This window comes from Hypomesus transpacificus, chromosome 3 (genome assembly GCF_021917145.1).
Source record: "Hypomesus transpacificus isolate Combined female chromosome 3, fHypTra1, whole genome shotgun sequence".
Taxonomy (NCBI): Eukaryota; Metazoa; Chordata; class Actinopteri; order Osmeriformes; family Osmeridae; genus Hypomesus; species Hypomesus transpacificus.
This window is the reverse complement of record NC_061062.1, coordinates 12,062,060-12,085,237: the sequence shown is the minus strand read 5'-3', so window position 1 is coordinate 12,085,237 and position 23,178 is coordinate 12,062,060. Positions and strand designations below refer to the sequence as shown.

General features: G+C 41.4%; 3 protein-coding genes across 4 annotated transcripts; 2 read left to right on the top strand and 1 right to left on the bottom strand.

Moving 5' to 3' along the window:
* The first annotated feature begins 2,620 nt into the window (after positions 1-2,620).
* Positions 2,621-13,890, top strand: lck (LCK proto-oncogene, Src family tyrosine kinase). Of its 2 annotated transcripts, none has more exons than XM_047013934.1 (13): positions 2,621-2,953; positions 4,767-4,879; positions 5,519-5,579; positions 5,672-5,762; positions 6,045-6,146; positions 6,294-6,397; positions 6,613-6,762; positions 6,878-7,030; positions 8,399-8,578; positions 10,833-10,909; positions 12,495-12,648; positions 12,971-13,102; positions 13,295-13,890. In XM_047013934.1, the coding sequence occupies exons 2-13, from the start codon at positions 4,772-4,774 to the stop codon at positions 13,498-13,500; spliced, it is 1,518 nt and encodes a 505-aa protein (XP_046869890.1). In that variant the 5' UTR covers positions 2,621-2,953; positions 4,767-4,771; the 3' UTR covers positions 13,501-13,890. The 2 variants fall into 2 exon arrangements, with proteins under 2 accessions (XP_046869890.1, XP_046869898.1); XM_047013942.1 differs by having other exon boundaries at positions 4,737-4,879.
* Positions 13,891-14,005: 115 nt separating this feature from the next.
* On the top strand, positions 14,006-19,373 carry LOC124464549 (histone deacetylase 1). The gene is made up of 14 exons (XM_047016446.1): positions 14,006-14,130; positions 15,103-15,215; positions 15,322-15,439; positions 15,586-15,660; positions 15,785-15,923; positions 16,109-16,250; positions 16,438-16,530; positions 16,652-16,760; positions 16,898-17,038; positions 17,424-17,532; positions 17,693-17,823; positions 17,946-18,113; positions 18,276-18,333; positions 18,423-19,373. The coding sequence occupies exons 1-14, from the start codon at positions 14,079-14,081 to the stop codon at positions 18,448-18,450; spliced, it is 1,476 nt and encodes a 491-aa protein (XP_046872402.1). The 5' UTR covers positions 14,006-14,078; the 3' UTR covers positions 18,451-19,373.
* On the bottom strand, positions 19,217-22,700 carry tmem54a (transmembrane protein 54a). Its single transcript, XM_047016457.1, has 6 exons — positions 22,540-22,700; positions 21,129-21,328; positions 20,833-20,892; positions 20,290-20,481; positions 19,974-20,105; positions 19,217-19,877 (listed from the first exon to the last, which is right to left on the bottom strand). Exons 1-6 carry the CDS (start codon positions 22,550-22,552, stop codon positions 19,737-19,739), a joined length of 738 nt encoding a protein of 245 aa, XP_046872413.1. The 5' UTR covers positions 22,553-22,700; the 3' UTR covers positions 19,217-19,736.
* Between the last annotated feature and the right edge of the window lie 478 nt (positions 22,701-23,178).

Sequence of the window (23,178 nt, the reverse complement as noted above, 5' to 3'; positions counted from 1 at the left end):
TACGATATAGAGGATGCACATTATCTGAAAATTTGTACCTTGAGGCTTAACTCCATTTTAGACTACTGTGATATCCTGTGCTCATATTTCTCATACAGCTCACCTACTGTAACTAATATTCACCAAAAACCTGCAGATATGCTATATTTAACTCTATTATAAATACAGTCAATGATAATTAGTATAGACTATACTCTAAATATATATTAGAGAAATGATATAATAGATGCTGTTGATATGTACATAATCATTTTAGCCTCTAGTTCTCTTCTGCTTTTTTAGTAAACACAAACAGTATACACAAAAATAATACATTCAATTAACAAACGTATTTCTAAAATATTAGGTCACTCAAACATGTCAAGTGTAACCATCAGCTGCATACAGTACGGTTTCTCCTGGGAAGGTCAGAGTTCGGTTGGGGCTGTCTCTGCTCTCTGTGCACTTGGATGCAGTAAAGATTGGATGGCAGGTTCTCACAGAGGAGCATTACAATGTATTGCCCCCTTGGGAAAACATCAGATAGCTATTTGAACACCGACAATATACAAACAAATGTTCAGTTTCGATTGTAGGCTTCTGGCTTGTTTGTAAACAGATAGTGAGATAGTACACTGATAGAGACATGGCTCTAAAAACAGAAGAATGATCATGTCATAGAACCCTAAATCAAGAAGAACGTTACATTTACATTTAGCAGAAGCTCTTATCCAGAGCGACTTACAGTAAGTACAGGGTGAAGTGCCTTGGCCAAGAACACAATGTCATTTACAAGCCAGAATTGAACCGGCAACCTTCTGAGTAGTAGCCCGATTCCCTAACTGCTCAGCCACCTTACTCCTACAAGTAAACAGACAAGATGAACACAAGCTGATCAAATTAAATCTTTCCTGTGATTTTATGGTTTAACAGATAAAGACAACAAAACATACATTTACAAGAGGCTGAGTAGAACCATCTAGCCGTTACCTGGAACAAGGACCATCAGTTCTTTGTTTTTGTGTAGGAATGAACATTTTATCTAAAACGCTAAGCAGATGATTAACCTTTAACCTCATTGTGCACACTACAGAGCAATGTGAAGCAGAGGACCTGGAACATGTGCTGCATTGATAGTCTCTAGACAAACATCAGATGCGTCAGAGATGAGATTTCAAACCTACAATTTGGAAACAAGTGACAAGAGATGCAGATGTGGGAGCAGGAATACCCCTCAGAGAAACTCACTGCACCCACTGACTTTGACGCATGGTTGTGTGGGGGGATATCAGTTGTTGATATTCTGATTCTATGCTGGGTTCTTTGTCAAGTGCTGGTTTAGTAAATGTATTCAATTCAAATTAAGTTCCAACGGCCTCTGGGATCCCATCAATGCTATGAGTTTACTAGTAAGAAGATAATAAGTTGCACATGCTTCTGTCTTGGATTTGTGTAAACCTTTGAAGTTCTCCGAAAACACATTTGAGAGTCCAAACTCAAACTGCTTACTGGAATTTGATTATTTGTGGCACCAGCTCAATAACCGTTGCCTAATACTAAAACCAAATCAAATGCATTAAATTAATTATGCAACTTACAGCTTTTTCCTATGGAAAGTGCCCATGCCCTTATCTGCACAATCTTCACTTTCTCATAGGAAAAAAAAAAAACACTAAACTTCTAAACTTCCCAACACAGAGAGCCAAACACTGTAAGTTAGTATCCATAAAATGCTACATCTGAATGTATTTATACATGTGGCAATGTTTAATATGGGAAACTTGCTGCAGTTGTGCATTCACCTATTTTTGTGCACTTCCTGTACATTTTTAGTCTGACTTCCTGTCATTACATGCTCTCGTAGTGTCTGCCACCGCAACGTTCACTACTCTGCATGCCAGAGTTACACTAGAGCAAAAGATATAACAGTGGATTTCATGTCTTTTGTCAGTTTACTGAAGCATCATTATTTTGTCCATTATAGTATGTTTCTCAGACCCTTGTTCCAGTCTGTTCATGTACATTAATCTGAAGGTCTGTGTGAATGTGTTGAATGTGTGTGTGTGTGTTTGTTTGTCAGAGTTTGTAGGTGAAAGTGTGTGTGAGTATGTTATCAAAGTTCATGAAAAAACAAACATCCAACCAACCAACCATCAAGCCATATATTGTTTACAACAATGACAAATGACACTGTTCTCAACAATGATCCCAGTCCAGGGCTTGGGAATCATAGGTACCATAGAGCCTGTGTAACATAGCTACTTATTATCATTTTCCGTCTCTTTTATACTATAAAGTAATTGGAGAGTTGGAAACATTTATTATTACGGAACAACAATGATGAACAGTGACTCATTATCAGGTTCTTAATGATACTGATTTCATGTTAACTGTTTCATTGTGGTTTGCTTACAGTCTCTTAAACAAAATGTTGTCCTTAGACAATTTGACATTCCTCCTTTTTTAAATGTTTTGAACTAATGGAACATTGACATGTAGACTCATGCTGTCAGAAAGGTGCTGTCCTGACCCACATACAGTGGATCCCAACGTTCCCTATGCTACCACACAGCTGCATGTCTAACACCTGCTAAACACACTGCAGATTAACTTCTCAACGACAGGAAGCCCTTTGGGTTGCTATCTCTCCGCAGAGATGTGTGTGTATCCGTATGTGAATATGTGTCTGCGTGTGTATGTGTGTGTATGAGCCTACGTACAAGCGCACATCAGCACCATTTGAAGATATAAAATGAGTCGTTAAGAAGAGAAAAGACCTTGCGCTTCAGCATCTTGTACTTTCACTTTGCTTCACCCTTCATTTAGAGCTTTTCTTGAAATAGCTATATTGTAATATAGACTAGATTTATTCCAAACCATCCGAAGGTGATATTTTAGTCATGGGCGTACGTATACTGGTTACTGGCCACTGATACCACTGGATCCTGTTTGAGAGCACACTGGTCAAGTTGAGGTAAGAACCTGTCGTGGAGAGCTTAGGAACAACCAGCACAATTATGAAGGTCATTGAATTGTTACTTTTGTGACATAACATATCACCAATTCAAACCTACCAACAGTTAAATTTCTTTCTTTTTTATATAGTTTCCATATGGATTTCATTGTTTTAGACTGATTGTGTAATTGTGAATTGATCTATTTTGATTGAAGCAAAGAAAAATACCTGTTGACATAAATTAAATCAGCCGTTTTATGCAGAATAAAAGATTCCTACACTGAAGGGTAGTGAGACGTAAACACATTTTAAAAAACTGTATCAAATAACAAACCATTGTACAATCTTTGGGTTTGAAGGAGGCTGCTAATAAATGTGATGTAAACTGATGACTAATGGTAGAGCAAACATAAATACATAGGGGATGATTTAAAAATGTAGCCACGTTTATTTACTACCCATCTTGGCCATCAAACATTTTCCCAGACACTGCCTTACCAGTACACCACTAATGTCCTTGAAATTTAACATTCTGGACTAGAATTTAGTCGACTCAAAAGGAGAGCCGCATGTGAATGTGACAAACCTTTTTGGGGGGAGGTTCTGTGAGTCTTCCAACAAAGTGACAGAACAGAGGCATTATGGAAGTGACCAGAAGAAGCCCCTCGCCATCCTCCATGGTCCCTCTCAGTGTCATTACTCAGCGTCCCAGTACAGGGGGCGGCTGTCACGGGGGGGTCAGGTTTTTCCCCAAAACTGACCCCCTGTCAGATGTTCTCACGGCTTTATGCCTGAGGCCACTGAGATTAGCTCACTGACCTTGTTGCACAAGCTGTCCAATGGAAGAAGAGTGAGCCTGAGAACCACTGTTCTAACAACGTGGCAGGGTAGAGCTGCACACACTGATCTCGTGCAGTCTGTGACAGGATTAATACAATCATTTATATAATCACATTTCTTCTCCAGGAATCTGAATTGGATACATATTTTATGTGAAGTTTTGTAGTTATAAATCTAGGAGGACTCTGTGGAATGTGAAGTAATGTTACTGCAGCATGAGCAAGTTCCACACTTTCCATTTGTAATGTTATGATACTTATGATTTCATTGTATATACTATATTACTTGTTTTTTTGTTTTTTTTTTTATCACTGAACAACATTTATTTCTTAACATTTTTGTGTTCTTCAAATCTGTGTGTGGTCAAAATTCCTTTATACATTGAGTTAAGGCCTAGCGCCTTAGACTCTGCAATTGAAGCATCTTAACATTTTACAAATCTGGGCATCTTACTGTTTGGTTTACTTAAATTTAAATGACATCTAAGATTTACAGTATACATGTCATCTATCAGCTCTGCTTTGTTTTATCAAAGTTTTTTATCGTTCTGATTTTACTCTCAACAAAATGAGTTGTTCCATGCTTTGGTACAGTAATATGTTAAATGTTAACATGAAATACATTATTTGGGTTCAAAGTTGTTTACATTTACAAGTGTATTAAAAAATACAACCATTTATTTGAGAAACGTTATACTTATTTATTGAATCTGGGTTGAAATACTGTCGAAATGTAATTTAATTTGGACCTGCAGTTCTTAATTTATGAGAGGATGGTGAAATAATCCCATTAAATGACAAACTCTGATTGGAGATATAATGTAAAAGGTCATTTGGTCAGATGGATTAGTTGTTTTGCATTGTCAATGTAGCATTAGATTGTCTATGAATCATATATGTGTTTTATCAATGAAGCTTCTAACCAAAGCTTCATTTGTTTATCAAAATGTAACATTTCACAGATAAAAAAAACCCAGTACACTGTATTCCAGGGAAAATGGGATGTAACTGCAGTTCAGACTATAATGATGAAGACTGGATAGAGAACCTGGATGAAGTGTGTGACCACTGCAACTGCCCAATTCCCCCCCAGTCAGTCAACACGGTGAGTGTGTGTGTGTATATGTGTGTGTGTGTGTTTGTGCATGTTTGTCTGAGTGTTTGTGTGTGATTTTTCACAATCGCTTTTGAGCGCTAGCACAAAGTGCTACAACACATAAGCAATGCATGTGACTTCAGGAAATGTAGTCCAATGTAAGGAAGAGGGTGTGATGTTTTTACATGGGGTGAAATGAATATCACAGATATGAGAGCAATTGATGTATTAATACACAACGTACTAATGTGACCTATGTAACCATGGTCTTTGGAATGAATGTTGTGCCAGGATGTTTGTGTAAGTCAGTGTTGCTTAGTGGGAATTTGTAACTTACACAGTTAGAGGGGAAGTTTCCCCTTGTGTGCCATTAATTGGGACTGCGACCATTCACCAATGTTCTGTATACTTCCGCCATATGAAATAGACATCCCAATTAAATTAGCATTAGAGGAGAATAACACATGTCTGCTGCAAGACCCACTGGGTTGGACCAAACTAAAAAGAGAACTTCTGAAAGTCTTCCTGATGTTTCTCTTCTTGAGCTAACATAGCTGAAAGGTGTCTGCCAAATCTTTCTCTTGTAGATGAGTGAAACACATTTGACGTTGTATATTTACTGTCACTTTCCAATTCTACCTTCACCAGTATACAGAGCAGCTGATCCCCTATGACCCGTACCAGCAGCCTCCCACTTCCCCTTTACCAGGTAAATTATAATGTGTGGAAGTGGATAAGTGTATGAGAGACCATTCTTATTTTTGTGTTTGCAATATATCCACGATTATTTCTGTTTTGCAGATGATCTAATGATTGCCATATACAGCTATGAACCAAACCATTCTGAAGACTTGGGGTTTGACAAGGGAGAAAGGCTGCGGATCCTCAATAAGTGAGACGAGAGAATTAGGCCATGGAAAGCTTTAAAGACAAAACAAAAACTGAACAAACTTTATAAAAAAAGATAAACCACTTTTTTTGGTTTTCCTGGCGGGTTTTCAAGAAATCTACCCCCAAAAGAAAAAAAAAAGAAAAAAAATCACTTACAGGAAGTCAAAGCTATGCATTGTACACTCCAGTGATGTGAATGTAGTTGCTGCAAGTAGTCAGTATATAGAACCTTAATTGTTAGTCATATTAAAATATGCTGATCACTTGCTGTCTCTATCTCCAGAAATGACCCAGAGTGGTACTTGGCTGAGTCCCTCATCACCGGACAGAGAGGCTACATCCCACACAACTTTGTCGCCAGCCTAAATACCATGGAGACAGAGCCGTGAGTCACACCGGAAACACGCAGCCGAACGCCACTCAAAAAACGCGTTGCTCAACCTCAACATTATCTCATGCTTGTCGAGTTGACTCCCTAAAGGTAAGGGATGTGGTTGGGTTCTGAAGCTGCACTGCTCTGTTTGCTCTGCAGATGGTTCTTCAAGAACCTCACCAGAAATGATGCGATGAGGCTTCTGCTGGCCCCTGGGAACACACAGGGCTCTTTCCTCATCAGGGAGAGTGAGACCGCCAAAGGTATGTCGTCCTTCTCGTCTACTCAACTCAATTAGTGGTAGTACGGTTGCAATTCCATCAAAACCCAATGCAATCTTGTTATGCTGTGCTTTCACATGAATCTTTGCAAGTAGACTGCATTCACCATCTCATGCTTGCCCGATGTCCTCTGACAGTTAGGAGGGTGCGTTTCTAGATGAAAGAGGTTGATGAACGCTTGTCTCTCTGTGTCTCAGGCTCCTATTCCTTATCTGTGAGGGACTTGGACCACAACCAGGGTGAGACGGTCAAGCACTACAGGATCCGGAACCTGGACGAAGGTGGTTTCTACATCACCGCCAAAATCTCCTTCAGCTCCCTCAAGGAGCTGGTCCAACATCACATGCGTAAGAACCACCTAGAAACCGGCATTGAGGCTATCAAAACTCAACAAGATGAAGACAGAAGGGCAATGGGCAAATATGTTTTCCAACCCATTGACCCGTTTGTGTTTGCCCACAGGTGAGGCTGACGGGCTGTGCACCCGGTTGCTGAAGCCGTGCCAGTCTAAGTTGCCCCAGAAGCCCTGGTGGCAGGATGAGTGGGAGGTCCCTCGCGAGTCTCTCAAACTGGAGCGCAGGCTGGGAGCAGGCCAGTTTGGGGAGGTCTGGATGGGTGAGTGTGTTAGCTGGTCACCAAAGTGTGTTGAGGGGTAAATGAGTGTTTGATTGTGCATGTGTTCGGGTTGTTTCGATGTTTAAATGGATAGGAATGCACATGAGGGCTATGGATGAGTGTGTACGTCTGTTCCAACAAGGGAAATGTGAAAAGACTTGTGGTGACCTTTGCTATACTCAAAGCCACTGAGTCAGACTGGGTTTGGATGTGTATACTCCACAGATGACTCTGGCTTTGGCTGCACCAAGACCTTTAATGTTAAACAGTGTCTCATGTCTTCTCATGACAGCTCTGTTAAAGTTCTATCAGAAACAGAAATCTTTTTGAATGACAGAAGATAGAAAACAACACAGTTTTTTTTACAGTTTTTTAGCTGCCCTACAAATGTGCAACACCCTGTTGCTCAGCCTGGCTTTGGGCTGCACGCCTGTCTGTCTTTCTCCCTGTCTGCCGGAATAGTCTCAGAACTGGGTTTACTGTGTTGTGCATGATTTCCTCATGCAAGCAATGTGACAAGGGCTTGTTTCAGCTGGTGAGGCCTCTTAGGATTGATGTTGAGTATTAGCAGTATTACACAAGACCAAGAGAAAGTAAGAGCTGCACTAGGGCACAAGCCACATACACCATAGCTTACCAACCTCTCTAACCTGGGTTTATGACGAGGCTAGCATTACAAAAGGGTGAATGTCTGGTACATTATCTATTACCGTTCCCCTGTTGAGATCACAAAATCAAACCTTAAATACCAGGATGAGGGCGTTGGTTGGGGTATATCTGCTCCTGTAATCTGAGCTTCTCTCACTCCAGGCTGTTTATTCTGTCATGCTGTCCATATCTACGTGTGCACTCAGTCCCACATTCTAAACAAGCCCCAGTATCAGTAAAGCAAATATCCCTTCCTGTGTTTTTGAATTTTTCCCCCGTTTTCTCTTTGCCCCCTGTGAGTGATCTTGGCAGGGGAATTGTTTGTCCTTCTTAGTCCAAGCAGCAGTGTGTTAATACTCCCTTATGATTGTTTTTCATGGTTGTCAGATATTAAATAAAAGGCTCCCCACCCCCTTTTCAGTCTCATGATGTCCATAGCAGATAAAGATTTAAAAAAAGAAGAAGGCTTTCAATAATAAATAAAGTTGGTTCCATCACTGAGGAATTACAAATAAAAATTGTGGAGGGTTAGGGCTAGGACTTGAAAAGCGACAATCCATCGTGTCACAATCCATCGTGTCATCATCCATGGCACTGCCCTACTTTAAAACCACCAGCTGTAGCCTATGTCAAACAATTGCTAAATTCTTTCGAGGGTGAAAGTGAATGTCACCATTAGGTTCTAACAAATGTCAACTGCTGTTCTGTTCATTCTTCCAGGTGTGTACAACAACAACAGGAAGGTAGCAGTCAAGAGTCTAAAAGCAGGGACCATGTCCATGGCAGCTTTCTTGGCCGAGGCCAACATGATGAAGAGCCTACAGCACGCTCGACTGGTCCGCCTCTTTGCAGTGGTAACCCAAGAACCCATCTACATCATCACAGAATACATGGAGAATGGTGGGTTGATCCGTCAGTGGTCCAAACCTCCAGTGGCAAGCCATTTTAAAGACAAAACAAGAGGAAAGGGCATGATTATTGTCATTATTGCTTGTCCTATGGGTGTATTTACAGGACGCTATCAGAAGTTCAAGCTCGTTTTCCAGGAAGGATCAACTCATCATAAATGATTGATGCAGTTTGTTAGTTTCGGTTCTTTTCAGATGGTTTCTGTTGTATTCTCTGAACTTTCCCAGCAAGCTTCTGTCTGTGCCGGCCTCCGTCTCTGTCATCTCTAACTCACAGTCCGCACCCCTGTCTCTGAACAGCACACAACGAGTCATCCAGATACTTACGAACACCTGGAACTCACAAAGAGAAAAACTGTTTTCAAAGGGGCGGGCAATGTCATCAGCCATCATGATCGAACATGTTTACATGTTATCAGTACACACACAGCTCAAAAAAGGCGGGTCCTCTCTACTCTACTGTACTTGTTGCATGTCTGTGTATGGTTCATGAGTCAGATTCCTTCCACAGGACAATGACTCTTCAGAGTTATCCAAATATCATTTAGACCTCAGATGAGATTACTTTATTTATAGTTTGAATAGATAAGACGTGAAATAGAGCACTACGGAACACGCCTTATGCTTTTGTGCCATTTGATCATTAGAAACACGTTACAGGTTTGTCCAGACTTTCCCAACATCTTTCCTCTCTTGCCTAGATACCACAGGCCATTTCCATTGTCTCTCAGTGAGCCTGTTGAATTCACTTCTCTGAGCTGATTTTCAAAGCAACAAAACTTTTACTTGTTTTCTCCAGACGTGTGTATGATGTCAACACACCAAGGGGAAGTCTGTCCCGGCTGGTCTGGGACAGAGGTGTCAAATAGGAGAAGGTGATTCACCGCCTCATTGTTCACTGAGAGGGCCCGCCGACCCCCATTGGTGCTTGGCTTCATTCCAGAATCAGCACACCAAGCATACACATAAACATGCACATGCACTAGTGCGTCCACATACACAAACACACACACAACCTGGGTCCAAGACAGACCCTCAGCCAGACTTTAAAAAACAGACACACCCAAGCCCCCACCTGCTGCACTAGGCCTTTCAACCACTTACCATTAAAATTGTTCTTCCTTTCACTCTTTCAAACACACAACAAAGGCAACCTGTCTGTCTCTGTCACAAATCTAAAGGAAGACCTATAAAATGGTGGCCATGGTAACAGGTCCACACAGAGTTAAGGCATTTATAACTAAATTGATTATTTAAAGGCAACACATTCAACCCCTAAATGTTTAAAAGATCAGAACGATTTAGGTGAAAACACGTTTTTAAGGTGTTGCCTTTGTGTATGTTCCACTTTGTCCAGCAAAGGTTTTGTATTTTCCTTGGGAAGATTGTGGAGGAGAATAACAAAGTACACAGAGAGATGCAGTCACTGGTGCAACAACAGCCTCAGTATGGAAGAGCTTGGAGGCCTGTGAATGGACGACCATTGTATGTTCCCATGAGAGCCCTGCAGAGCTCCAACAGTGGTCGAACATGAGCTGTCCCTTTGTCAGGGATCCACGTGTGGACAAATTCAATTGTGTCCTCTGTTGTTGTCACTGTTGTCAACAGAAAAGGAAGGACTGAGGTTCCCATCTTCTCAATTTGTCCATCTATTTTACCAGTGAAGATAATACAACCGGGGGAAAATAACGGGCGTGGCACCCTAATGTCCCGAGGCCACTTCAACTATGACTTATTTTTCTCCCTCAGACTTCAAAGGAATCTGTCTAGAATAAAGCAGAGGAGCTGTTGCCCCTTTACTTGCACAGTCTTTCCTATTTTCTTAAGGCATTTCCTGTGGATAGACTCGGCTGGCCTGACTTGGGTCCCGTGGTATTGTTCTGCCCTAATCAAACAATGCAAAGAGCAAGGAGACGTGGCCTGTTGGAAGAGGCCATGCATCACCTTGAATGATGGAAAGCTCACTTCCTGCAAATGTTATGATCCCTGATTTAAACATCTATTCTTGGTTTTTATCAGCTATTTATGTCCAGGATGTACTGTTACTTGGAGTGTCACTGACTTCCTTCACAATAGCTGTTACTCCACATGAACATGTCTAACGTCATAGAACTATTTTCAAATGAAACATTTTAGAATGCTTTGCCTAATGACTAATGTCCTTTGACATACGGGTATTTTCAACAAATGCCCGATTCTTACAGATACAGCTGTTGTGCTAATGATTGGATCTCATTGTCTCACAGGCAGTTTGGTGGATTTCCTCAAGACAACTGAGGGGGGCAGTCTGCCCATTAGCACCCTAATCGACATGGCCTCACAGGCAAGTCGCGCATCTCTTCATTACTACGCCATGTTTATCTAATTCTATCTTGGCTCCTGTCTCTCACTAAGTATACCTTTCAGTTGCAATCGTGATCTTGTAATTACCGGCCGTCATAATCTGCCCGGTAACAATAGAGACCTGTGTGCGTGAGGAAAGGTTTCAGAAACAAAACGCAGCTAGACACCTTGACACAAATATAATTGTGTCATGCTTTAAAGGTGTCAACCAACACACCATGAAGTAAATGCTGTTCAATAGAGACACAGCTGATGATACACAGCCATCACCAAAATATAGGTCCATTATAAGCGTTGACATTTATTTTCATTGAGACCTAGTAGAGTAAACATTATTTACAGTACATCAACTCTGGCTGTCAGAAATGGGGGTCAACACAGTTCATGTGCAGGTTTAATTCAGTTGTCGTTTTAATGAGAACATCTAATTACCCTTAAACCTAATTGTTGTTTGCTAATTAAATGTTATGCTACCATGCTATAACTTTGCTTTAAGAGACAACGTAAGAGATACAAGCAGGTGTAATTTGGGTCAAAATTCCAAAGATTAGATAAAGGTCACAGTTGGTCAACTCTCAAAGACAACTTCACAGCATCTCAGTGACAGTCTGAGGGGATGGAGGATAGACTATGGTTTCTCTGTAGAGGTGTTACGAGGGGAAACATCCCTGAGCTATGGAGCGAACACTGCATCCATTCAACATGGAACTCATTTGGTTAGGGACCATGTTCATCATGGGATTGATTTAGAATTCAAATGAGCACTGTCCAAAGTGACTCACTGTTACCAGCTAAAATTGTCACTGATTTGCTTCAGAGGAGCTCTGTCTATCTTGGGAACTGTTCTTTCCCACTGCTGGAGGTTAGAGTGTGTGCGACAAAACTACTTATGTTTACCCACAAAGAAGCATGTGACTTAATATGAACCACAACACAACATCCACCCTAAAGCAAAGGAATGAAATGGAGATGCTTTCTCTCTGGTTCCGGCGTGGTGCGTGATGATGAGCTAAAGTACATAGTCCACACGCACATCTCAGTTTCCTGCCAAGGGCCCTGGGGCCCCATGACGCCAATCTGTGAGATTCTTACTATGCACATCTGCCCCCACAACTCTCACACACAGACATACATTCAATACACACGGGCGGTTATATACTCTCTGTCAGGTACATTCTCACTTTCAAAATGTACCTCATAACTCCCTCGTCCTTTGTGTGACTCCTCTTATGGCAATGATTCTTTGATTCACTCACAGTCAGTAGCCTATGTTCTGTCTGATACCATTTTCTCACCTATGACACCAACACCCTTGTATGACTAAAGTCGGATGTGCCCACACAGCTGAGGTATGAGAGACAGGATAGAGAGTTGCCTGTTTTATGTCCTCAGACTGGTCTGCCAGCTAGAAAACTAGGTGGAGCACAGATGTGAGGAGCACAGACCTGACCTGGGGAAGTGAGAACCTCCCAGTCACAGGAATCTCGGTCTGTCTGTCTGTGACACACAAAAACACAAAAGCACACATGCACCGTTCTTTTCTAATGACACTCTGCCCCTTGTAGGTTGCTGATGGAATGGCCTACATCGAGGAGAAGAACTACATTCATCGGGACTTACGAGCAGCCAACATTCTGGTGTCCGATGAGCTCATCTGTAAGATTGCTGACTTTGGACTTGCAAGACTTATCGAGGACAATGAATATACAGCCAGAGAGGGTAATGAGACTATCACATTCCATTATGTTCAACAAACTTGCAATGCAATAATCTTCAAGGAACACTTGAGATCTGAGCAGAGAGAACAACATGTAATCTGTACTGTGTCTCCACCATGTGTTCTAACTATGTACTTCAGATCTTCTGCTGTATTTTCTACAGGCACTATTGCTGTGTTGCTTCGCATAAAGGTGTCGGCTAAATGAATGAGATTACATTTACGTTTACATTTATGCATTTAGCAGACACTTGTATTCAAAGCAACTTCCAAAAGATAGAGATAGAAATGTTCAAAAATAGTTATTTCATTCTTTCTTCTCAGGTGCAAAGTTCCCCATCAAGTGGACAGCACCCGAAGCTATAAACTATGGCACCTTCTCCATAAAGACAGATGTGTGGTCTTTCGGGATTCTCCTGACAGAGATAGTAACGTATGGACGTATACCTTACCCAGGTAGGTCACTCATATTCCATCCTAAACAAATAGCTCATATATGGTCAATAAAGTGGGTCACACTGATTTAAATTTCTGACAAATATTTCTGATGTTGTCTATTGTTCAAACTGACCTCCCTAATTTATGTACTGCAATAATGCCAAACTCATCACCACCAACACTGTAATATTACTGTCTTACTGTGGTCAGGCATGAGTAATCCTGAGGTCATCCAGAACTTGGAGCAAGGCTACCGTATGCCCCGACCCGAGAATTGCCCAGAGGGCCTCTACAACATCATGGGTCTGTGCTGGAAGGAGAACCCGGAGAACCGGCCCACCTTTGAGTACCTAAGGAGTGTCTTGGAAGACTTCTTCACGGCCACAGAGGGGCAGTATCAGGAGCAGCCTTGTTGAGACAGACTGATAGACAGACAAGCTGACACAGACTGAGAAAAAAGTGTCACACATGACTTAGATTGGGGCAGCAGTGACAAGGAAAAAATAAGAATGAAACGTTGCTCCTGAAGATCTAGCACAAGTCTTCCAAGTACACGATGGTGTGCCATCTGATAGATACAAAAAGACATGTAAAGTAAATGCAGTGCGTGTTCTGAAAGTGTAAATAAATCAAACTTTTATATTTTATTATTATTTTATTTTTTTGCTGTGAATTCAGTTTGTTTTGTTTTGCTGTTTCGATCTGTGATGTAAAAAAAAATGTAATGCATGCAACCTACAAAAACATTTAGGTGTTCTCTCTGTCATAACAAGATAATTTTCTTTAAATAAAATTGAAAAAAATTATGTTTAAGTTTTCTTGTTTGTTGTGGCGGGATCTATCTGCAACGCCCACTGGTTTCCGACCTAGTCTTGATTGGTTCAAGGCCGGTTCGACAAAGTATCTGCTTCAAAGTGGAAGTATCACCACTGCCGTTGTATTCACTGTGGTTGTGTGTGTGTGTGTGTGTGTGTGTGTGGTAAAAGAAGCTAAAATGGCGCTGAGTTCTCAAGGAACAAAGAAAAAAGTTTGCTACTATTATGATGGTATGTATTAATCTTTGTATCATATTATTGATCATATGCGAAATAAGTCGTACAATTTGGTAAGGGGGTCCAGGAAATTGTTCTAAATATTCGGTATTGCTAGCATGCTGCTAGTAAGCAATATCTAGCTAGCCTACCTAGCTAGGTTAGCCCTAGGTTAGACGCGCAAGCTTTCTCATGCAGCATCCCTTGTCGTGCATTGTATCCCAGCTAGCCAGTTAGCGAACTCATACATCAAATAGCTACGTTCATAAAAATTAACGTTATTTATAATAAAGTACTCCCAACGATGGGTTGCTTGTTTACTAAATACCTGGTTGCTCAGCTGGCTAGCTAAATGGAACAAAAGGCGTGCAAGCACAATGTGTTAACATCCATAGTTAGCATGCTAGCACCAGCCAGTATCACAAGCTACCGGGATTCGTCTATTTTCAGAAAATGTTCCATGGAACAGTGAATACCGTTACGTTTTAGTTGCATATCGTGATGTTTCACTCCTGATTCACTGTCAAATACTTTTGTACAAATAATGAGGGAATTATGAGGGAAGTTACATTCCATTAAAATGCATTCTGTAAATTTAGCAGGGAATGTTTTGGCTTCAAGAAATGACTACTAATTTACTTTAATCATAGATGTCCTAGTTTGCCCTTTAGACTCTAGATAATTATTGCAAGATTACCCTATTAGTTCACATTTGTCTCCACATTACTGCATTTTGAGTCATTTTGCCGTCAAAGTTATCAAATAATTCGGCCTAGTTTATTGTAGGGAATCTGATTCTAATGATCTAGTTAGATCTAATGTAAATGGTCTGGAATAATCTTATTGTACGGGCATGTGTTTCACTTGTGTACCATTATGAGTAAAGATTTTTTTGGGGCCTGTCTTAGGTGTAATTAGCCGATTAATTCATAATTTAACAGAAGACAAATGAGCTCATCTATAAAATGTACACTTTTTTTTTTGCAGGGGATGTTGGTAATTACTATTATGGCCAGGGTCATCCAATGAAGCCTCACCGAATTCGCATGACACACAACTTGTTGCTGAACTATGGCCTATACAGAAAGATGGAAATATATGTAAGTAATTCAAATCATAATTGTTGTAGGGCTTTTGAGTCACCCAAGTCAACCACGCTGGCTAGATTTAAGGATCTGTAACAAGTTTATTTTTTGTTTGCTTTAGCGACCTCACAAAGCCAATGGTGAGGAGATGACCAAGTACCACAGTGATGACTACATCAAGTTTCTGCGCTCCATCCGGCCAGACAACATGTCAGAGTACAGCAAACAGATGCAAAGATGTAAGTTTGATTCTGAGACTAGAGACACTTAAGTACTTTATCATCGACTATTGGCCTAAACACTATCATAATATACATTAAATTATGAAACCAATATAAGTAATAGCATGCTTAAATGAAATACCCAAATTGTAATTTGCTCACAGTTAATGTCGGAGAGGACTGTCCGGTGTTTGATGGCTTGTTTGAGTTCTGCCAGCTCTCAACAGGGGGCTCTGTTGGTAAGTGTATGGCATACATGTATAAATATGACCATTCTCTACACCAGATCCCCCAAAATGTAATTGGTTCCATTGATGTTGCTTACATTAATGTCGATGTTCTGACCTGTTTGTTGCTGTGTAGCCGGGGCAGTGAAGCTGAATAAGCAGCAGACAGACATAGCCATTAACTGGGCTGGAGGCTTGCACCATGCCAAGAAGTCTGAGGCCTCAGGGTTTTGCTACGTCAACGACATAGTGCTAGCCATTCTAGAGCTGTTGAAGTAAGTACAAACAGCCCTTTCACTGTGAAGTTTAAAAGTGGGAGAGAGGTGGTGGATGCTTTCACTCTCAATAAACATTCATTTGGGTGTTGGTAGACCCGATTTTAAGAGCTACATTTATTTGATCAGACATACAAGTAACCAAGGAGTGGTTCATAGTTCATGTCAATGCTGTGCACTTTTAGGTACCACCAGAGGGTGTTGTACATAGACATTGACATCCACCATGGTGACGGGGTTGAGGAGGCCTTCTACACCACAGACAGGGTGATGACGGTGTCCTTCCACAAGTATGGAGAGTACTTCCCTGGTACTGGTGACCTGCGGGTGAGTCTGAGCATTGGTCTTAACAGATCAGCGAGGGTGGGTATTAGCTCAGTGTTAGAGCAGTTGACAGCAGATCAAAAGGTGGCAGGTTCAAATCCCCCCTGGACGTCACTTTAGATAAAAGCGTCCGTTAAAAGTGTTACCGGTGTAAGCATCTTTGATGGTGACTATGTTGTCTCTCCTTCAGGACATTGGTGCGGGGAAGGGCAAGTACTACGCTGTCAATTACCCTCTGAGAGATGGAATAGATGACGAGTCTTATGAAGCTATATTCAAGCCTGTAAGTTTACACATGTCATTTTTTCCCTCATCTTTCAAACGGCCTGTTTTAAAGCCTGTGGTAAATTGCCTCTTGTTGACCACATCTAAGGTGTTACTTAACCATGCATGTGTGTTTCTAGATCATGGCTAAGGTGATGGAGATGTACCAGCCCAGCGCTGTGGTTCTTCAGTGTGGGGCCGACTCTTTGTCAGGGGACAGGCTGGGCTGCTTTAACCTCACCATCAAAGGTAAGGCAGCACAAGGACAAAAAGGTGTTCCTCAACCTGGGCTGTGGCCATTGAGTCAAGGCTTGTGGTTTGCTTTCTTGTCATCTCAGCTGTTTCTCATGATATCATCTGTTTTTATTGCCCGCTCTTCTTTCCAGGCCATGCCAAGTGTGTGGAGTACATGAAGAGCTTCAACCTTCCCCTGCTGATGCTGGGTGGGGGTGGGTACACCATCCGCAATGTAGCCCGCTGCTGGACCTATGAAACTGCCGTGGCTCTGGACAGTGTCATCCCCAACGGTGAGTGTGCTGGTATTTGGCCTCCATCAGGTTTTCAATCAAACGTCATCAACTATATTGACGGGTGTCATCGCGTCGCATGTCAGGATTGCTTCCTCCCTCACTTGCTCCCTCTGGGGTTCAAACTAGGGTCCTCGTACTAACGCAAGGACCACCTTTCAGAAACACGTGTTTAGTTAGCTATGCCGCTGAAAAGCTAGCAGTGGATGTGAGTGAGTTTAACCAATTCAACTCTGTTACGCATAAAATGTAACTTGTCACATGTATTGAGAATGATGATACAATTCAAAACTTTACTAGCACATTAAGTTGTTTATGAAGATGTTGGGGTATGCACAAACTGCCAATGCTGTGCTGGAAGTATTTGAATGCTTTCTTTCCACAGAACTTCCATACAACGACTACTTTGAGTACTTTGGGCCAGACTTCAAGCTGCACATCAGCCCCTCTAACATGACCAACCAGAACACCAACGACTACCTGGAGAAGATCAAGTGAGCACCTCTCCCTCTTTGTTCTGTGTTCTTATCGCTGTCCCACTACTCCAAAAAGTTACACTAGTCACTAGGTTGTAACCTAGCATCAAGGCCATATGACAGCCAGCATCAGGTTATTTGTCAACTTAACTACCTCTGTGAATGTGTGTGTGTGTAGGCAGCGTCTGTTTGAGAACCTGCGCATGCTGCCCCATGCTCCGGGGGTGCAGATGCAGGCCATCCCTGAGGACGCAGTGCAGGAGGACAGTGGAGACGAGGAGGAGGAAGATCCCAACAAACGCATCTCCAGTAAGCAAGACCCACACACACACATTGTGCTGATTAAGACCGTTTTGGAAAATGTTAATTTCCTGCTACAGGAAATTACAAAGCCTTATAACACTTTATTTTATTTTGTTGTGTGTGTTTAGTCCGGGCTCATGATAAGAGGATAGCGTGTGAAGAGGAGTTCTCTGACTCTGAAGACGAGGGCCAGGGTGGTCGCAGAAATGCAGCCAGCTTCAAGAAAGCCAAGAGAACAAAGACCGAGGAGGAGAAGGAGGGAGAAGAGAAAAAAAGTGAGGAGAAAAAAGAAAAAGGTATCTATAACCAATTTTATTTCTCATAATTCTCAGTATATTTCCATATGATGGGGAACAATCTGGCAGTTAAGTCAAGTTTGTCATCCTTAATGTCTGACCTCTCATGCATACGTATGCAGCAATATTTAATGGATGAATTGATGGATCGCTTTGTTCTAGCTGAAGTAAAAGAAGAGGAGAAAGTGCCGGAGGAAGAAAAGATGGACACCTCAAAGGGGTAAGCAAACGTTCCACACACACCTGTCACTCATTTCACAAAGACCTACTCAAACTGTGGACTCAACTCCTGCTCTCTTTCTCCAACAGGCCAAAAGAAGAGTCCAAGACTCCTTGAAATCCTTCCCCAGCCCTGCATAACCCCAATGCAACTATTCCTGATGAGACGTATGTCTTTGGACCAGTCTATATACTGGTTGCTGCAATGGGAATCCCGGAAGGACTATACATTTTAACACATCCTGCCCCTCAGATTTGAATGGGCTATATGTTTTTTTCTAGAACACATTTAAAATATGACTGTTTAAGGACTTAAAAAGTAAAATTGTGTTTTTTTATAAGTACTCCTATGTTTTTGTATGCTTTGTTAGTGTTTTTGGTAGTCTCTCGGTTTAATAATTTTTATCTACTATGATACCTGCTTTCATCAAAGCACTTCTTATAAAAAGGCCAGCCACAGTAATACTTTTTATATATCTAACTGGATTTAATTTATTTAAATCATGGATATGTCGCCACCCTTCTAGCAGTCCCTCCCTGTTACTGTGTACCAAGTCCCACGTTGGTCCTGTGCCTTGTTAAGATGCAGCTGAAAACATGACACTTAGGTCCACTTCTCAAACATGTTTTTGCATAATCTCCGGTCTTCCCTTCCCCAAGCCAATGGAGATGAGCACAAATTCAATAAAACTGAAAACCGCTTTTTACAGTATTTCAATTGATCTTGTAAGAGACTTCCTACCTTTTTAGGACTAAAATATGGATGCTAAGGGAGTTGTGTGTTCTAAGGGAGGTGGAACTTCAATTAACTTTCCTTTCAGATGAGTTTTTAAAAGTGCATGAATTTATGTTCAGTTTGGCAAGTTATAAAAATGGAGACCAACTTAGTTAGAACACATTCATTGTTGTATATATATTAAGTATAATTCAACAAACATTTTTTCCCCACAACAGTGCTTTGAATATTTCATATTCGTTTGTGAAGGACTACACTCTGTATGATCATCCTTTAGACACCAATAAAATAAAAAGTAATTATAATTCATTGTTTTGGCGCTATTATTTCATCAATAAATGTATAAAATGGAAAACGGTTATGTTATAACATATACTGTTAAGTTTTAAAACATACTGGCAAACCAAATTCTAAAACTACTATGGCAGCATTACATTTGTATGGATAAGTTGGTCTGGCTGAAATATATTTTTCATAAATTGTAACAATACTTTTGTAACATACAGCATATTGAACATGCCATGCAGGGTTAAACACATCCAATCCTGTGACTTGCCCCTGCCAAAACTCCAGATCCACCCTCTGGAGTTGCAATAAAATCTTATGGTCAGAGAGTTGAGAGACACCAATGATAAAAGTTTCCAACCTAGCCATGTAGGTTTGCCGGTTCAGACCCAGTCACTCAATTCGTTAGGGGAGTCTGGCCCCAGCAGCTCATGCTGTTCTGCTGGCTGGGGTTCAGGTTCTGGCATTTCTGGTTCTAACTCTGGAGGAGATGAGGACATTTCAACAGATCTGCCTATCCGCACCTGCAACAAAAAAACTGGATGTGTGAAAGATGACTGGCTGCACACACACCAGCTACAGTAACAGTATACACACACACACCAGTCACGATGGCCTACCTTTTTGGCATTGACTGCCTTCTTTCTACAGAACCGTAGGAAAAATGTGCAGACTGCAAAGCAGCGTCCAGAGAACACCACTTCCACCACACACATCAGGATGAGAGGCACCCACAGGATCACAGTGGTCCCCTGGCATGGGACAGTGGCACACACATTAGCTCCTTCATTCTTCCAATATAGGAATCCTTAATAATACTTAAATCTTCACTGAGAAGAATATTGCGATAACATTCAAGAAAGTTACATTTTATTTCCTCACAGATGTTGAAAACCTGATGGATGACGTTATGAGGGCTCTCGTTTTTAGACTCACATAAATACGGGTTGGGTCAAAAGGGCACTCGTTTGTTATGCTGGAGTAGCCGATGGCATCAGGGAATTTGCAGTGTGCCAGCAGGCTTTGTCCACGATACAGGATGGCCCTTACCATGGCCCAGAACAGCCCAACAATGGAGGCCGAAGCCAGGAGGCCTGCCAGGAAGCTGACCACCAACAAGAACCACATCTGGAAGAGGGCAAAGGTCAAAAAGGAAATCAGATGGTTACTTTTGTATAATCATTAGGAAGGATCACTATATTTCCTGATTTGCATATGTATTATTCCAAGCCTCTATTTGCAAATGCATACAAATATATTTGAATGTAGGTTTGGCTTAAGCAAAGACACTGTCGCCCCCTGAAACTAGTTGTAAATCCATATCAATCCCTAACCCACACATTGAGAATCACATCACAGAATAACATCCTCTGAGATATTATGCGCTGCCAGTACTGTGAAGTATCTAGACATGTTCCTGACAAGTGGAGAGATGTAATTATTGGGAAGCTGCGTGGGGAGAAAGAGAGCCATGCTCACCATAATCTTGTTTTTCTTGTTTTTGGAGAGAACAATAGCTGCTATTCCAGCTATGATGCCCTGAAGGATACAGAAAGTAACACACAAATAAGACTGTTCCTATATGCCACAAGGAATGCAGCTGTTCAAACAAAACACTACAAACTTCATCCATGTCCATAAAACTATTGATGCTGTTCCATTTAGTTAAAAATGATTCTCTGTGGCTACAATAACTCCATAAGGTGAAATACTATTCAATATTGTCATTCAAATCATTGTTGAAAATGCTAAATTATCAGAAGACTGCAACTCACCACTAGGCCTGCCATCAAGGAAATCACATTTGCGACAGCATATGTCCGGATGCGACGGGGATGGGGGTGCACGTTGACGTACCGAAGCACTGCACCGTGTACCAACGCTCCCAGCAGGAAGTTAACATGACCCACCAGTACCAGGCCCAGACCCATCTTCATCAGGGCTTTGCTGTCCTTCAGGCTGGCACAGCACACACCTAGAAAGGGAGAGGGGGAGGGCAGGCTTACATGAACAAATAGTAACAACACAGGTAGTGGTTTTATTAATTGCAGGACACAATTGCCTCTTCAATGCTTAAAAGGTCACAGTCTACCTAAGATTTTAGTCTATTTGCTACCCAAAGGTCGTCATGCATTCTGTGCTGGTAAAATGTCTACAAATTCTTGAATCTGTAAAATAAAATTAAAAAAGGAAAAAGAATGGTACATTTACTGAGTAAACAGCAGTGTGGGAGGTGACAAGGTGTGTTATTATTAAGGAGAAAATCAGGTTAGAGAGGTGTCATATAGTGTCAACACACCGGGAGGGAGTGTAGGACAGCAGGGGTCCAGGTGAAGGAGAAGCAACAACACAGGCTTAATACAAGGTCATGTATAGCAGGCCACACCTTGTTATAGACCAGTGGTTCCCAAACCTGTCCTCAGGGACCACCTGTCCTGCATGTTTTAGACGTTTCCCTGCTCCAACACACCTGATTCAAATGAATGGGTCGTTATCTAGCTCTGTAGAAGCTTGGTAACGAACATGCCTTTGAATCAGGTGTGTTGGAGCAGGGAAACGTCTAAAACATGCAGGACAGGTGGTCCCTGAGGACAGGTTTGGGAACCACTGTTATAGACCATATGTGTGTATGAGAAGGCAGGTAGACTTGTGTAAAGGAACTGAAACCCCCTCCATCCCCCTAAGGCAAACAAGCACCAAAAGCTCTGGTTACAATCCTACCACAAAAACGGCACAGACTAAGATCAGGACATTTAGGGATTCACTCCAGTATTGAGGAGGTGAATTTACATTGCAGAGGCATGCCATTACTGTATTGCATTGCCTATGGTGCAGTTATGTCAAGAGTATATCTGATTTGGTGGAAACCTTTCCAATTTCAGTTAATGTAATTCAAGGAAAAAGGTTCATAGACATTATCATATAATATCCTGGGTTAACCCACTTCGATGTAAAAATAATACGTTGTTGTTGGCTTTTTATCACGCTAAAGACATTTGTGACTTCACTGCATCACGTGTCAGTTGCGTTTGCGTGATGACAGAGAGTTCTCAAATTCCAATTTCAACTGCAAATTCTGCTTGTCCCGACCCCGCCCAGAAAAGTTACAGCTTGTATCTTGATTGTATATTTGTTATTTGTTGACATATAATCCATGGATATTGCACAAAGTCGCGTTAAACTCACCTGAGTTTACCATATTGGCTCCTCTGTTGTTTCTTAAATCATCTTAAGATTTTATGAAGCTCTTTAACCCGTAGAACATCGTCGTTCTTGCCTTTGTTCGTTCTACCTTCTTTCCTTTCCGCCCCACCTGTTGGCTGACAGCAGAGCGCAAACTACGCATTGCTCTTACGTCTGGCACATACTACGCCCCGCCTATTAGCCTACCTGTTTCAATGTAGGGTCTGTCAAAAACCTCATTCATAGTCAAATACACAGCCTCTAAAAGCCTGTAAATTTAAAAAAGATTAAAATAAGTTAAATACAGGTTTATCAAAAGACGCACTTGACGCACTATGCGAATGGGCTAGGCCTACATCAGTTTTAGATATTAATATTATATGCTGACGCTAGGTTTATTATTAATATAAAAGCCTATGCTTCATTTTCTAGCAATGTTTAATTTTTTTTAACGTTATTTTTTTAAATATATAATTAGCGTCAATTGCAATCACCTGCGCATTAGGGGACAAGAAGGTCTCTGAGGTATTGACTTCGTGGGTTTCTTTTACGGACCATGTTGTTAAGTCGGAGTCTAAACCATTCCAGACAGTTGAATAATTATTGATTTCCTTCCAAGATGAGGATTTGGGTTGTGTTGCT

Excerpts from the sequence above, each read along its gene's own strand:
- lck (XM_047013934.1), top strand. The coding sequence starts at position 4,772 with ATGGGATGTAACTGCAGTTCAGACTATAATGATGAAGACTGGATAGAG. Across the intron at positions 5,580-5,671 it reads TCCCACTTCCCCTTTACCAG|ATGATCTAATGATTGCCATA; the intron begins GTAAATTATAAT and ends TCTGTTTTGCAG. Across the intron at positions 6,763-6,877 it reads GCTGGTCCAACATCACATGC|GTGAGGCTGACGGGCTGTGC; the intron begins GTAAGAACCACC and ends GTTTGCCCACAG.
- LOC124464549 (XM_047016446.1), top strand. The coding sequence starts at position 14,079 with ATGGCGCTGAGTTCTCAAGGAACAAAGAAAAAAGTTTGCTACTATTAT. Across the intron at positions 16,761-16,897 it reads CTTTAACCTCACCATCAAAG|GCCATGCCAAGTGTGTGGAG; the intron begins GTAAGGCAGCAC and ends TCTTCTTTCCAG. Across the intron at positions 18,114-18,275 it reads TGAGGAGAAAAAAGAAAAAG|CTGAAGTAAAAGAAGAGGAG; the intron begins GTATCTATAACC and ends GCTTTGTTCTAG.
- tmem54a (XM_047016457.1), bottom strand. Across the intron at positions 20,893-21,128 it reads CCTTGATGGCAGGCCTAGTG|GGCATCATAGCTGGAATAGC; the intron begins GTGAGTTGCAGT and ends TGTATCCTTCAG. Across the intron at positions 20,106-20,289 it reads TTGACCCAACCCGTATTTAT|GGGACCACTGTGATCCTGTG; the intron begins GTGAGTCTAAAA and ends GTCCCATGCCAG.